Source organism: Pholis gunnellus, assembly GCF_910591455.1.
Source record: "Pholis gunnellus genome assembly, chromosome: 7".
NCBI lineage: Eukaryota > Metazoa > Chordata > Actinopteri > Perciformes > Pholidae > Pholis > Pholis gunnellus.
The window spans coordinates 10,518,876-10,535,297 of NC_136533.1; the positions used below are offsets into that span (position 1 = coordinate 10,518,876).

General features: G+C 42.2%; 2 protein-coding genes across 4 annotated transcripts; both read right to left on the reverse strand.

Annotated features, from left to right (window-relative positions):
- Positions 1–631: 631 nt before the first annotated feature.
- incenp (inner centromere protein) lies at positions 632–8,428 on the reverse strand. The gene is made up of 20 exons (XM_079163679.1): positions 8,269–8,428; positions 7,547–7,694; positions 7,305–7,415; positions 6,606–7,210; positions 6,456–6,498; positions 6,221–6,290; positions 6,016–6,130; positions 5,884–5,914; positions 5,681–5,768; positions 5,449–5,589; positions 3,821–3,930; positions 3,617–3,737; positions 3,419–3,529; positions 2,955–3,112; positions 2,655–2,769; positions 2,071–2,151; positions 1,946–1,981; positions 1,751–1,813; positions 1,485–1,632; positions 632–1,158 (listed from the first exon to the last, which is right to left on the reverse strand). Exons 2-20 carry the CDS (start codon positions 7,684–7,686, stop codon positions 983–985), a joined length of 2,463 nt encoding a protein of 820 aa, XP_079019805.1. The 5' UTR covers positions 7,687–7,694; positions 8,269–8,428; the 3' UTR covers positions 632–982.
- Positions 8,429–9,016: 588 nt separating this feature from the next.
- pgghg (protein-glucosylgalactosylhydroxylysine glucosidase) lies at positions 9,017–14,478 on the reverse strand. Of its 3 annotated transcripts, none has more exons than XM_079163141.1 (14): positions 14,371–14,478; positions 13,459–13,775; positions 13,161–13,371; positions 12,634–13,069; positions 12,415–12,534; positions 11,466–11,597; positions 11,276–11,387; positions 11,006–11,078; positions 10,792–10,928; positions 10,570–10,703; positions 10,313–10,408; positions 10,127–10,224; positions 9,818–10,041; positions 9,017–9,301 (listed from the first exon to the last, which is right to left on the reverse strand). In XM_079163141.1, the coding sequence occupies exons 2-14, from the start codon at positions 13,700–13,702 to the stop codon at positions 9,225–9,227; spliced, it is 2,094 nt and encodes a 697-aa protein (XP_079019267.1). In that variant the 5' UTR covers positions 13,703–13,775; positions 14,371–14,478; the 3' UTR covers positions 9,017–9,224. The 3 variants fall into 3 exon arrangements, with proteins under 3 accessions (XP_079019267.1, XP_079019266.1, XP_079019265.1); XM_079163140.1 differs by having other exon boundaries at positions 14,302–14,451; XM_079163139.1 differs by having other exon boundaries at positions 13,459–14,451.
- Positions 14,479–16,422: the final 1,944 nt, after the last annotated feature.

Sequence of the window (16,422 nt, forward strand, 5' to 3'; positions counted from 1 at the left end):
GACAGTTTCCTTTTAGGATACAGTTGACAAAACTATACCACAAGGTTCATTTAGTCGCTGTTCTCAAGCTTTCGATCAAAGCAGCAGATCTTAGATTAGACCCAGTTGTCGTGGATTTTTAAAAGCAATTCCGTTTTCAGAGAAGTCCTGGTAAGTCATCAATTAAGGACTATTTTTAAGGTGAAATAAAACCATGGGCTGCTAGGTAAGATCATTTTAAAGCAGACCCTTTAAAGCCAGATAGTTTGACACGCTTTAGTAGCAAAAACACGTGTTTCAGTGATCATGTGTAACGCATGCTGCCTCACTGTCAGTGTGTTGATACAGCTCAACCAGCTGGCTGAAATAAAAGACTTTCTACATGCACACAGGCGATCTCATTTAGACTGACTAGACCTCTTCTCGGGTCTGTCGACTTTAGCTTTTGGCACCTGGTGGACGGGACAAAGTAGGTTTTTATTTGTCTTAGTGAATGCAGGAGTCCACTGACCCAAGCGGTCCAATCAGCTAAAATAATGTAAAACCAAGTGTGCACTGGCCTTTACAGCGACTAAATCGTTGAGCTGCATAAGCTTTTATTAGGCGTCAAATCAAAAGCTAAAAATCTACACAAGATTCTGTTTTTTTTTGTTCAGCCATTTTAATGTACAAGAATAAATCCCAGACATATCATAATTTACATTCGGTAGCTACACGCATTATACAAATGAAAGCTCTTGTTGATCACTTGGCAAAAACTTCCAAACGTTTACATCCCACTGGGTTATAAAGCACCCATGTTCAAGTCTAAACCCACACATGAAGCACCAATCCCACAATTCACATACTAGAGAGAATATTTGCTAAAACCTTGACAGCTTAAAAAAAAATATATATAAATCTTAAAACATGGAAAAACATCCAGAAAAATGTTACTTTATTGAAAACATTAAAACAATGAAACTTTATACAGCAATAGAATATGTGTATCTGCATACAGACATCACTTGCCTCCAACGGGAGGAGAGTGCCACACAGCAGAGCTGGTCCGTTTGAAATAACGAGGCTTGCTCTTGTAAAAGATATTTTCCAGTTTTGGTGGCTCAATTGTTCCAAAGAAAGAGTCTAGATCAGGAGGGTTGAAGTACTGCTTCATCATGATCTGCTGCAGATTGGGACCTGGAGGGGAACAAGTTTGTGATTTAAGACGACACAAGACTGACATCACACTGTGCAAACCCAAAATAGGTCTGGTAAAAAGTATTAATGGAACCAACTCAATTTGGAATAAGTCACAATATTACAATTGACTGACCTCAGCAGACCTGCGGGGCCTAGCTATGGGTGCTAAACTATGATTGGACAACTGAGGACTTGGACAGTCAATTTCAGCATCGTGCATTATGAAAAATAATGCTAAACTGGATTATAAACAAACGCTACAGAAGGTGAGGTAAATAGTCTGACCATCATAATAAATGACGGTTATATTAAATCATGCCTACCCTCGGCCCAGGATGGAATGGGCTTCCTTGGGGCGGACTCGTCATCAGTGGAGTCGTCACTGTTTTGGTCCATCCCGTAATCGTCCCCACATTTGGGCAACGGTTTGTTGCCGCCCTTTGGAGTGATGGAGTAAGATTGTGGCGATCGCTGCGGAGGATAAAAACGCACGTTTAAAAGCTTTTCTCTGGCGAGAAACCGTTTCCATAATGTTCAAAGACAGGAACCGATTCAAAACATCTGCCAAGAATGCGTTATTTAAACTTACCACAATATCCACAGTCTTATTGAGGTCAGCACCTTTTCCTACAGGCGTGCCCATTACGGAGCGCTGCAAGAATTAAGAAAAGTGGTAAATATGCCCTTCACTGTTGCCTACAGGTTTCTTCGAATATTAAGCGCTATGAAGCAGTTATTCAATGAGTGGGTTCAATTCCCAGATGAGGCCAGTTTAGATTCTTACCTCGATATCCACAGTCACATTCAGGCAAGCAGCCGCCTACAGAGGAGAAAATCAAGAGGTACATTTGACTCCACTGGGGAGAGAATTGACTCATGTCTAAAGTAAATGTCCCCCTGCTGGTTTACCTTTGCATTAGCGGCCTTTTTAGCAGCAGCTTCTCGCTCTCTGGCAGCTCTCTCTTCTGCAGCTAATCTCTTCTGCTCCTCCTAGTGGAACAGAAAGCGTTCTATTAACAGCCAAAACATTCAGTCAAACAGCCAGTTTGTTTATTTCATTATGGATTTTCCAGGAAATTTATGCATTTTGACTATTAGCCTGCCATTGGCCGGCCGTTTCAGCTGACATTTTCCTTAGCATCGGCTATCTATTATGCAAGGTCACCACTACTGCATTCTGTGCCATTCTTTAATGCTGACACAGCACTGTGGAGATAGGATAGAAATATCATAACATTTAGATAAGAGGTAAATTAAGGTACTGAGGAATCTTTCCAGATCTGAAGTTACCCTGACCAGAGATATATACATTTCTACACTTTCTTGACTTTAAAGCTCTTTTCTACCATCAGGTTCTCTGTTGCCCTTTGGCCGTCACTAGAAGATCAGTTTTATTGGACAGTTCTCAGAAGTCAATGCGTTTGTTCAAAACTATTTTTAGGCAGCTAAATCAAACACCGTTTGACACGCGTTTAAGACATTCAATTCCTCACCAGTCTTTTCTCAAGTGCCTTTCTTTTCTCCTCCAGTTCTCGCCTCTCTTTCTCTCTTGTTGCTCTCTCCAGTTCCTGCGGCAGAGCAAGAGCGTTTTCTTTTTCCACCCGCTCCCTGAAAAAAACAAACAGACATCAAGTCAGGAAAACAAACACTAGAGTAAATACAAACTCATGTTTTAACCAACGCAGCCTTCAGTTTAATACACCTTTACCGTGTTGAAAAGCTAATCTGATTACTTAGTGTAGAAAGCAGCTAGTATGGTACTATTGATAGGAGCATTAAAGGCAATCAATAACCTTTCAGCAGCAGCTAGGCGCTCTCTCTCCAGCTCCCTCTCCCTCTCTTGCTCCCTCTTCTGCTCCAGCACTCGGCGAGCTTCAGCCAGCTTACGAGCTCGCTGTTCCTCCTCCTCGGCCTTCTTAGCCTGCAACTCCTGCTGCCGCTTCTCTTCCTCCTGAAGTTAAAACAAAACATGCACAACATTTATAATAAAAAAAAAAAAGCAAAGAAAAAAAAGCCTGATCGCAAAATTTGATGTCAAAGAAAATTAAGTTACTTTAAAAAAACACAACTTCCCGCTACATGACAAGATGAAAATTTGTAACGATGTCTCGAAAAATGCACCTAAATGGTCACAAGGTGACACCCTGCTATGCTACATGTAGTCTGTAGTTCTCAGCTAAATTCTTTGCCGTTGCACCGACTTGATATACGCCACCAAACTAAGCCCAACGCAAATGACGAGACAGTGCCGTCTCACCGCTTGCTGAATCTTCTTCCTTTTAGCGTCTTCCTCCAACTTCCTCTTCTGCTCGAGGTCGTCTTGACGTTTAATGGCCACCTTCTTTTTGGCCTTGTCTTCTGCCTGACGCTGCACCAAGAGGCACAATACCAAATGTTAGATATAGGGGGTCAATCTGTTATGGCGGTGAACAAATAGAGTGAAGTTGCTGCATACCTTATCATTCATCTCATCAATCTGAGCCATCTTTTGCTCAATCTTCTTTTTCTTCTCCACCTCCCTCTGCTCTTCTTTTTCTTTTGCCTCAAACACTCTTCTCAGCCTCTCATCTCTCTTCCTGGAACACACAAATTCAAAGTTGAATAAGAACAAGAACAAACTACTGTTCAGTCAGAGGAAGTAAAGATGTTGAGTGTTAACCTTTTGAGATCGTCCAGTTTCCTTTTCTTCTCCTCGTCCATTTTCTTCATCCTTTCTTCCTCCAGCTCCTGCTTCTTCTTCAGTGCTTCCAGCTTGTAACGCTCCTTTGTCTGAGAAAAAAAGAAAGAAGACAAGGGTTATGGAAGTGTGTTGTCAGAAATCAACCAACTCTAACTCATTGTTAATAGGCAGCAAATGTCAAAGGAATACAAGGAGCAGGTGGAGCTCATGCATGTGGAAAAAGATTACCATACCAGTGGTGTTGACGAATGAAGCAAAAATCCACCTCGACAGACTTTGTGATTTATTTCTACTTTTTTAAAGCGTTAGCTCAAGTTTGTGCTCACACTGCTGGACTGTCCTGTGATCATTAGTCTCTGTGCGGACAATTCAACAGACTAAGTGAAGAGAAAAGACCTTGCTGGAAGTTGCCGTTAAAATAAGAAGCAATCTTTAAAGACGGCTGTAAACGGATGAGTGATGGTCAAGAAGACAGATCTTGTCTATTTTTAAATAAGCTATATCACTAAGCAATAGTTGGCTATCATCATATCTAAGGTTTCTATTTATTCTAACAGTTTACTTTGACACAAAGAAGAGGAACAAATTATTCGTACAATAAGACCCAACCCCCAAGAAGTGGACAAAGACATTAATTCCAGTGTGATCTTCTCACCCAACACATCAGAATCTGCTGACACAAATTTTAAGAACAACCAAAATAGTGTCACAGCTTCTTGCTCAGATTGATCTTTACTTCAATTTTTATTTCTGACTAAATTCATTTTAAAAAGTCAACAAACAGTGAAGCTACCAAAGCTGTTTTATAGGATTCTTGGTTCAAAAGATTTCAAAGAATGAGCATCGTTGACCTGAGGGATCAGAGACGCCATCAACCAACTAACTAACTAACTAACTAACTAACTAACTAACTAACTAACTAACGCTGTTTGGGTTGTTGAAAGCAGCTCATCTAAGGTGCGTGTTACAGGAGACATTCAATCAAGGTCCACGATGGGATGTTAGCCACCACAGAATGCCCACAAACATTCAGTACTTCCACACTACACTTACCACTATACCAACGCTCAACTGAGGAGAGAAAACGCACCAAAAAAAAAAAAAGATAGATGTCAGCCACAATATTTCAAAACAACAATTTGTAACAGGTTTTCCTTGTTTATTTGTCCAACAAGATTTGGGCTTTAGGGGACGTACACAAGTAAGATTATAATTCAGTTCCCATGGAGAGTTATGCACGGCAATACAACACGCATGTTTAGTCAGTAAGAGATGTTGTGTCCGGTATCGCTGCAAATCCAGACACATTTTAATTACGACTGCAATCAAAGAAAATTTAAAATAGACTGAAATTCTACCTACACTTCAACCAATCGATTGGTCAAAAAATAATTGCATGTTATGTCCAGATTGACCAAATCGGCCACAGTACACTCTACCTGTTGGCCTAAATGAATTATAAATGAACATAAAAGGCTATTAGAAATATTGATACCCAATAATGCCATCCCGCAGAGCACCCACCCTCTGGTAAACACTGTTAGCACAGTTAGCTACAAGCTCAGGCATGCTACCAGTGTATGACAGAGTTGAGGTGTACAGCTTACCTTGGGGTCAATCCTCAGAGGAGTGGTGTGTTTAATGAAGGACTTCATGACAGCAGTCCGGCCGAGGGAATTTGGAGTCATCATCAGCATCTGATTCTTCTGCACAGTTTGCAGAAAAGACCTCATGTTGGGTTTTATTGCCTATGTGTTCATAACAAAAGAGAAGTTCCATCAGATTTGATCCACTTATTATTTGAACACTTGGCAAAACCTATTTTTTCTTCCATCTTACACTTTGACTTTTCTTGGGAGGAGACTGCCTCTTTGTGGGACTTTCCGCTACAGTATCTGGTGCTTTGCGTTTGGTACTCTGGCGTGACCTTCACACACACACACACACACACACACACACACACAACAAAGAATTAATTTAACAACAAGTTGACCAGTGCAGTTATTAAGTGCAACACACACACACACACACACACCACTCACATGCGACCGGAAGTCAGCTGCTTCTCAATAACTGAAACACAAACAAAATTGTATTTAGCACATACACGTACCATTAAATATCAATTCAAGTTTATGTTAAACTACAACAATCAGATAAGTCAGTTTGCAGACCTGTTCTCTTGTTGGGAGTGTTGAATGTCGACGGGGGGGCCAGGGTGGCAGAGTTCGCAGCCACAGATCGAGTGATGCGTCCAACAGATGGACGGGAGCTCTGGTTAATCTGGATCTACATTTGTTTTATACAAAACAGTTGAATAATAACCAAAATACAAATTCAATGATTCTCACTTAAATAGACAAAGACATGTATTCATACCTCTGGTGTTTCCTTCCATTCTTCAGCTGGAGCATTATCCTCTGAGTCTGCACTTACAGCATCTAACATGCTACAGCAGTGAAGACATTTAAATGTTTAAGAAACATTTCAAAACACAAGAACATTACATTCATGTACAGTCACGTGTGACTGAGTAATTAACCAGTCACTGTTACAAATAGTTTAAATTATAGATTCAAACATGATTTTGACATCAATATAGGTCATTACTCACGCTTCTCTGCCCTCTTCCTCTGCAGAGTCCATGCAAGACTCATCTACAACCACAAACATAATATCCAGATTAACAACAATCGCAGTGTGATAGAATGTCTAATGGTTTGTGTTTTATGTCATTATAAACCAAATACGGGTCATTTCTCACCATCAACACTGCTGCTACATGTGGAGTTGCCCATGCGAGCCACCTTCCTCTTAAGCATGGAGCGGCGCGAGGCGCGGCGCACAGACTCCTGAGTCATACTGTGCCGCAGACCGGCCAGCGAGTGACGCAGCTTGAGGGAGCATCGCACGGAGCTGCGCCGCGAGCTTCGCGCTGCGCCAGCGATTGCAATTTTAGCAGCGGTGCGGCCGGGAGAAGGCTGCGGATTTTTAGCACACTCCGCAGACAATCTGTCCGAGGAAGAGATGCTGACGACGATCTCGGGCGAGGGTATCGTAGGTGGGGTCGGGGCGGGGTCCGGTTCGTCTTCTGCATCGCTCACCTGGTTATCTTTGGCCATCTCTTCCTCCTCTACCAGCTCTGGCTTCTTGTTCTGCTCCTCCTCGGTCTTCAGACTTCCACATGACTGGCTCGCATCCTCTGCCGCCTCAGACACCGTTTGTTTGTTTTTGCGGGTGGTGCGTTTGGGCCGCGCGATGTTGTCGGCGTCAGAGGTGGACGCTTTGGGAACGGTGTCTTCCTCAGCGATGAAGTTCAGTGCTTTGACAGAGGAGCCACGGAGGTTACTACGCCTTCCCTTTGAAAATCTGGACAGGAAGAGTCAGAAAGGCACCCTTTAAAAACCCTTCACAATTAAAATGTGAAACTTTTACTTTAATAAAACTAATGAGAGCAACAAACCTTCGTCTGGCTTGATTTTCTTCTTGATGCCCAATGGACACACGCTTCCTGCGACTATGCTTTTTCTGTGAAGGTGTTTTTGGCATCAATTCTGGCTCAGCAATGAAATCTCTGAAAGAAAAAGAAACAGATTAATTTGTAAAACTTTAAAAGATAATTTTAGAGAAGAACAGATTTCTAAAGATGGAATCTTGTGAAAACAAATAACAGAGCTCAAATGTTTTATATTCCTTCAAACCTACCCTGAAAACATGCGGTTGGCCTCTTGTTGGATCTCCACAAGCCACACCATGTGGACATTCTCGATCTCATCGGTGAACTCTTTTACTTTCCCGTCAAAGTGTTGATTGAGGGACCGTACAGATGACCGGACGGAGTTCATGTTGACGGCTTGAGGGAAAGATTGCACAGTTAAACCACGAGAAGCTGGATCAGACTTGAGGTGGAAGTAAACAATGATTAATTAAAGCGTCGCCATAAAGACCCAACTAGCTGTTCATGTTTTAACAGTCTTTATTTTCCTTTTAGCATAACCATGCCAGATCCATTTTGCGCAGCTAAATGGTGCACATGCGCAGTGTCTTCTATTGTCGCGGTCGAGTTGGTCTGAGTTTTATTGTAGAAAGTAGCTATTCAACGACAATGTGGTCCACAACAAAAACAACGCTTACTGTTTTAATGTTATTAAAATGAGCTGCGTCGTAAAATTAGCCCAACACAACCGTTAGCTTAGCTAACATGAAACACGAACAACGAACATGCAACACCAAAACATGCTAACCCAACGTTAATACCGTGGTAACCGCTAACGTACTGGAAGAGTTTAGTTATTCAAACTTAGTTGGTTACAAAGTTATATTTCATAACTGCTCTGTAATGTTGTAAATGGCTCGTGTTACGATGTTAGTCAACTAACGTTAATTTAGCTAACGCTAGTCTTGGACGTCAAAATAAATGGCGTTACCTTGGATGTCCGAGTCTCTGAAAGGGGAATCGGATGTTCGTTGCTCCGCTTGTTTAAACAGCTAAATCGATCGCATACTGAGGTGGCGATAAAGGTGCTAAAATAACAAGAGTTCTCATGTGTAAACTCTAAACAACCCGAACCTAACCGCAGTCCTCTGCCACTGACCCGCTGAAACCGTTTGACTTGTTCAAACCTTTATCAGCCAATCACAAGGCATAGCTCAGTGACGTTGGAGAGGGGTTGTTCGATTTGTTGTTTGGGATTATCCGCAAGGGCGGGCCCTGCGGATCGGAACAATAGAGAGCAATGGCTCGAGGCGGGTAAACCGCCAACATGTGCAGACAAATCGAGCGAACCCAAGGAAAGATTTAGGGCGGAGTTACAGCTTTGATCAGATTTAAATCAACCAACCGATATTTGGCAGGCTTTGCTCCGCCCCGTCAGTGGTACTCAAACATATGTTTGACAGCTTTATTTCCCGTTCTTTAGTCATTTAAGTTTGAGGGACACAAATAGTTTTTATGTAAGAAAAATAAGTGTTTTTCTGTTCTTTGTCACATCCTCTCCTGCTAAACAAAGACACCGGGTATCAGAATCAAACACAATATTTGAAGTCAAACAACAAAGGTTTTTTTAGGTCCAGCTCACCAAGGTGAACATTTCTAACTGCATTGGTTTACTACTCAAATCCTCAAGAGATGGAAAGCAAAAAGGACAATTAAGCTTTGCACAAAATGTAGTTTTATTTGAATATAATTAATTTACAATACAACATTGGTTTTATAACACCGATGGCATATCATGAAACTAACACTATAAGAATTTCATACATTTTGTCCATGAATGCTCCAGTGAATGGGAACATACAATTTAACGGCAGCTTAGATATGAAATAACTGGCTCAATATATTTTTAATTGCTGGTAAATGATGAGGAGGGTCGTGGTCACTGTTTCAGAGAGGCCAACAGGAATACGCCGAGACCACTTTACAAACATACCCGGGCCCTCGAGGAAAAGTAACCGGCTTCCCTGAAAATATAGAAGTATATTAGTAAATCAATGATAATCTGTGACTGCATCAGTGCCATTTAAAAAATATGAGGTATGAAATCAAGGAGCAAGGTTAAGATAACACAGTATTAAATAAAATCACATGAGATTTGATGCAACATAATAATTAACAGAAGAATACATGCACATGAATTCAAACAAATAGGCCACCACTCTCCAGATTCACTCCAACATACAGTCTACCGAAATAACATTGTCTTATTCTGACAAATGGTATGTCACTCTGTATTACTGACAAACTCTGGAGCCTTTATGTCATGCATGCAGTTTAAGACTGAATTTTCCTCATTAATGCACTGTTTCTTACATACTGTGCCATACCTGTGAACTAATGTACTACTGTTGTTATCATTATTTTGTATTGTATCATTTTCATATTCAACATTTTTGTGTAGTTTGGAAGACTAAGTGTGTTTTTTAATATTAACGTGCACATTTAAGGATGAATATCCTTTGCTTGTGTGTGTGTGTTACCTGGCGTGAGAGGGATTGTAGTTCCTGATGCCTTCAGGACCACCTGCAGATCACAGGACTTAGTGTTGCCAGCACTGTTGGCCTGTTCCCTCAGTATGATACAAACTTCCTCTTTCCTCAGCAGCCAGTCCATCTGACTGCCCAGGTAGTTCACACCACGGACGCAGAGCTCAGAAATGTCATTGGGAAGAAGTGGGGAAAAGGCCAAGCATTCCTTCTGAACTCTAGAAGAAAAACACAGCATGTCACTCTCTGTATCTCTGCCTACATGCTGTGTACACATTGAGGTGTTTTTCATTGTTAACTGACCTAAAGCCAGTATAACCAAACAGCACAGCTTGCAGGAATCCCCCCATCCCTGTGAGAAAGTTGACTGCACCAGAGCCATCTGATGATTCACTCCATACCTGTGAGGGGAGACAATCACACATTCACAGGATATCCAGTAAACAGGCATTTATTAGCATGATGTGGCTGTGTGAGTCAGAAGGACACCTGGAACGGTCCCTGGATGTTTTTGTAGCACTTCTCAAGTAAACGTTGAGCTCTCTCAGCCTCCCCCAGTTCCAGCCAGCCGATTGCAAACATACCCTTACAATGGAAAGCAAAAGCATTGGTACAAACTTTAAATTGTGTATTTTTTTACATTGTGGTTTGGCTACTTTTACTTTAGTAAAGGATCTGAACACTTCTTTAAGTGCATGTTGGCAATAAATCTCTGATACAGTCACATACAACATGCTGTGTCTTACCCACGTCATGGCCGGACCATTCGGGTCCGTTACTGGTTCATATGCTTCAAGGTCATTTCTCCTGATCTCTGGGGACATCGGCAGTCCAAGAGGATAGCCCAACATCACCGTGTCTGCCTGTTTCACTGGATGACCTGTGAGAAGTACAAATTATATTCCCACATCATGTCTTGGACATGATTATCTTATGAAGGTCAGCGTCCGAAAGAAACAAAAAGTAACCTTTGATGTAGCCATCGAACTCAGGATGGTACTGGGATTCCTCGTCAAAAGGTATTTTGAGGTTTTCGGCCACTTCCTGCCATTCTTTAGGTGCCGGGTGCTGTAGGAGGTCAGCCAAATCTACAGCGAACTGGAGACTGATGAATGAGAAACGTTCTATTATTGGTAATCAACAGTTAATATTCACTGCAGGGAAATATTCAAATACTAGTACCTGAATTTGGCCACCGCGTTTGTGTACACAGAGTCGTTGACATCGTAGTAATACTCATCAGGTGGCATGACACCTGAACGGGAAAAAAGGGAAATGCTTCATACTATTTTAGTTCTACTTTGTTACGTTTTGTGTGATTTGTGAGTTTTTCCGTAGTAGATGAGAGAGGTCAGATGTCTTTAATTTAGCTTCTATTAAATACTTTGCCTGTTAACCATATAAAGCTGAATGTATTCTGTATAATAATCCGTCTAATAAAGTTATTTTTACCTAAGAGGTGATACTTCTGGTCCTCGGGGTTCCATGATGCTCTAGAAACCCAGTAATCTGCCACACCGTAGATCACCTCTCTGCCCTGGCCCTCTGTGAACATGGACAGGTCCTGCAACAAAGAGCTCAGTTAATATCCTCACACAGGCCAGGGTGAGACACTATGATGAGTGGGGATAAAAGAGTATACCTCAGTGAGGTAGAGATAGTGTTGGAAGGCCAGGGTGACATCTCCATTGATGTGAATCTCTTGTTGTCCATAAATGTCCTCTGGACACACCTCCCTCCCTGACACGGCACTCTCCCATGGGAACTTCAGTCCCTGTATTGATAACATCTTTTCTTTAGAAGACTCGGGCGCAGTTTCATGGTTATTGTTAAAATGTAGAACAAGAGCACGCAGAAAAAGAGTAACAGTATCAGCACCTAAATTATATACAACACTGTTACCACCAGTTGGCTTCAGTTGATTATTCTGTTTCAGTCCCTCAGCAGCTTAACTGACACTAATATAATATCAAACAACAACGCTCTCGTTTACTCTTATCTGCAGATACTCTATTTGTTACAGCTATTAAATACGCTTGAGGCTAAAGTGTTGCTAATACAACATTCTAGGGAAAGTTAACTGTAAATGTTGAATTACTGTTGGGCTGACTGTGGATGTAATGTAGCTCGTTTTAATATTTTGATGATTTTATTTTTACAAGCATAATTATTATTCTGTTGTCTTTCCAATGGGGACTTAAAATAATAGTTTAACATTTGGGTAAAATACACTTTTTTTTGCCAAGATTTAGATCAGAAGATCGATAAAACTCTCGTGTCTGCTAAATTAAGCTGCTTAGCTAAGCTAACCTCTTCCTGGTTCTGCTTCTGTACAAAATTCATTGTTGCGTGCTCTAACTTTTGTGTATTGTATCGCATCCTTTTCTGATTTGTTACCACTATCATTGAGTCTCTCATGTGTTGTCCTAAAGTTTTCACAGCTTCACAAACTGCTCCCAGTAGAAAAGACCAACTTTTTCTCTTCAACTTTGTTAGGAATGTGTTTAGCCCACTGCATAGCTGTGCACCCATAGTCAGTGAGGGTAGACGAGCTGTGATGGGACACCTGAGTATCCCACTGATGGTCATACCTTGAAGCCCTGCTTTTGGGCATTGTCTTTCGCCCCGTCAATAGTCCCCACCCGGTACTCCAGCACAGATCGGGCTAGCTTGGGATAGAAGAGGGCTATGGCAGGATACATCCAAATGTCCTGTCACAGGAAGGTGGGATCATTGTGTGATACATCATACAACCCAAACCAACAACATGCAAATAACATAGCTAGACATCAACGGACACCAGGCCTTACCTGGTCCCAGAAAATGTGTCCCCAGTAGTCCTGACCATCCCCACCATTAGACAGTCCACCTGGACTGACTCCACCAAAAGAGCTGGAGGTGTCATGTATGGAGGCGAAGGCGCTAAGGAGGTAAAACATGCAGCCTATCAGAGCCTTGCAGAGGCCCTCTGACCCGGCCACCTCCACCTTGCTCTGCAGCCACAGTTCTTTCCAGGCCTTCTCGTGAGAGGGCCGCAGGTTACCAGAGGCTATCAGACTCAGGCCCTCATCATAATTGGCCTCAGCTGTCTCTAAACTGTTGGCCACAACCAGGATGAAGGCCCAGCGAGCCTGGCTCTGTTCTGGAAGCAGTGTCAGGGTGGGGGGTTTGGGGGTCCAGATAAGGTGCACTGACGGACAGGAACCTCCTGGGAACTCAGCAGTGGTCACCTTTCCTTGGATGTGACTGAGGGAGAGTGGGATGTAGACTGAGTAAGATATCATATTCATACTGCAGTCCAAAATGTGCATTTTACAGATGTTTTTGTTAAGCGTACCTTCCTCCTTTGTAATCAGGACAAGACTCGAAAACAATGTCTTTGCTTTGAGGTGTGAATGAGCTGACCAGATTCACAGTGATTGGCTCCTCTGAGGTCACCTGACGCACCATCAGAATCTCCATCACCATCAGGTTAGGGTAGTGTCGGTGTGAATACAGAGACTGTGAGACCGTTACACCAGCTGAGCTCAGGCTGTGGGTGAAAATGCCTGGATGAGAAAATGAGACAATTGGTCATGATAATTCTTCACAGCACAGATTCCTGCAATCAGACGGTCAAACACTGCAGAGACTACCTGTGTGGGTGTCCAGGCTGTAGGTGTGCTGGGCTGGTGCGTCCATCTCAACCTTCACAGCAAGAGGACAGGGGACGTCTGCACGGTGACAACGTCCACCCTCCCCGTTATACACACCACCCATGTGCATGGTATTGTTGTACACCCTCCATCCCAGCAGCCCATTGGCTAGTGGAGGGAGGAAGCGGCGGTCACTGGGTAGAGCGTCAGTGGAGAAGATGTAAGGGTCTTCATCATAGGACATGGTGACGAGGTGGCGTTCAGTTGGAAATCTGGTTTCCCCGATGCAGTCAGGGTTCGTTGAGAGGGTCCCAGCTCTTCAACAGTGAATAATTGTTTCACATAATACAAGTTAGCGTGGTCTGACAACATCTATATTTTGAAATCAGTGGGAATAATACACTCCCTCATTGAGATTATTATGGTTATGTGCTGTATTTATGCAATATTACGAAACTAAAATATCTCAATATGCATGAGTATGAGGCATGGGATCACTGCTGGAAACCTTTACTGTGGAACCAAACACACACTTTTCACAGGTTCCTGCCTGTAAAGGCTATTTGTAGTTTGTGAACTTTGACACTTTTGTGTCACAAGACATGTGCCATCCTAAGACATCAGGAAGCAATTAGGTGAACAGAAAGTTTAAAAAGGAGCCACTCATCCAACAAAACTAAAACAGACTCAAATTCCTCAGTGATTAAGCAGTAGTAATTCAATTGAAGGCAAATAAATAAACACACAATCTCAGAGCTTAAGCTAAACCACTCCTGAAAGTTAACCAAAGTTGTTGCATTCAACAGCCTGCATACATGTCCAGCATAAATCCTTTCAACATACATTAAACGGGAAGAAGCATCTGTTTCTGCAACAAAGAGGAATGTTGAAAAAGCAAATTGAAGATAAAACCTGCAGAAGGTCCCAAAGCGCTCGTTCTTAACTGTTTAACCTACAAAAGAAAGAGCTCATGTGCTGTAGTTCCTTTTGGAGTCCATGTCTACTGAAAGCAAAGGACTCGAATGTTGTCGACAAAGTGGGTCCAAGTTAGTAGTGTCGTATTTAAAACTGTAGGAGGAGGAGGAGGCCATGTAGCCCTCTGTGCTGCAGAGAAAACCTGGACATGACTGGGGGTCTGCTGGAAAACATGGCATGGATTTCATGCAGAGGATAAGGCAGAGTATGTGTAAACCCAGCAGTGCAGTTTTCACTGGATCAATAGGTGGCTCACCACTAGATTTTAACATGCTCATTAGATTTTAGTGAATGTCAAGAGCACAAGTATTAATGGTGTCAACTCCCAGCTTTAAGAAAAAGGTCTTAACGATATAAATATACACTTTAGTTGCAGTTGGTCAGTCTTTTTACAGGCTGTAACTACAGCCACATGCGCGCACATATTCACAATTAAAGCATCAGGACCACTTGGCTGAGACTGTAAAAATACTCGGTATAGACTACTGTTACAGTGTTTATATTTCCATCCCATCTATTCTAAGAAGTATCACGTCACTCTCTCCAAACTAAATCATGCCATCTCCACCAGACGCTCTAAACTCCCTTCTTACCTTTTTGCTGTTGGCTCTTTTATTTTACATCTCACTCAACCAATTTACACGATCATTTGCCAACCAAGAAAGGCAACATCCTCCGTTTGCATATGTAATTTCTCTCTTTACTCTAATTTCTCTACTGTAAAGGCAAAAATTGTTCAGGAAATGATTAGGCTATTATTATTATTTTGAATGGGATAAAAGCCACGGTACAGCCTATTAAGAGATGTGGGCCCCTGGTAAACCTGCTAGAAGGCCGCTATTGAGGGTCTCTCTGATGAACACCACCCAGTATTCCATCATGGACATTACTGCTGAACCTGTGAGACAACTGTATGATGTTGTGGGAGAATAACCCGTCATGTCAGGATTCAAAATTTGTGACAGAAAAGGATACAAAATATGAATGTGGAGTTTGAAAGTGTAGGGCATTGAACAGACAAGAAAGGTTTAATAAAAGACTTAGTTGCATTGTGGGAATTGTAGGACCTGGCATTTGTAAGGCTTGGCACATACCAGAGGTTAAAAATCCCAACCACTCAAACCACAAGGCCACATAAGTCAGCAGTGACATTCAAAGCTTAGTAACAAATAAGAAGTTAAAAAAACATGAATTATTAATTATTTAATGATCTGTTGTAGCCACAGGCTTATGTGAAATCTCTGAATAGTTGGGGAAAAAAACTATTTACTGACTTCTAATGCCACCTGTTGACATTTCAATTCAGCACTCATGTGCCACAATATTGTATGTTAATAGTTAAAGTATCTACATTTGGGGGATTTTCCAAACAAATATTGATATATGTGATTGTTTGACAATCAGGGTATATATACATATACAACCCTGCCACTCGGTAAAGTTTCCATTTCACCTACGGTTGTCTGCCTCACTCCGAGCTCAACTGTAGCATTTCACTAGTTGCACCACTTGGTTGCGCTGAGGAGCCGTTTGTGTAACATCTGGCAACATGCCGGGGGTCAGAGCCACAAACCCTGGGAAAAGAAGTGCTTTGTCCATATAAGGCTGCAATCCATCCGCTTCCCTCTTCCTCCCCAGCTCCCTTCCTCTGTCTTTCTCAGACCTGAGGGATATTTACAGAGAGAGCGCCTCGGCCAGCCTGCCCTTCCTTATTAGGAGCGCAGCTTGTTGTCAGTACTTCTACCCTGCAGGACAGTGGTCCATCTTCTCTGCTCTCAGATGAGACAAACAGATAGATGACTGGTGTTAACTACACTTTAGTCCAAACGGACAAGAGCTCAAAACACAACGGGGACTCTCACAGCTCTTTACCCAGACGTCTACTGAGCACTCATCCAGCATGTAATGACTCTCATTTCTCTCATGTCAGTAAAGCAAGTGATGAACTGTCCACCTGGGAGCATCAGCAGATTAATGTAACAGTCTGAA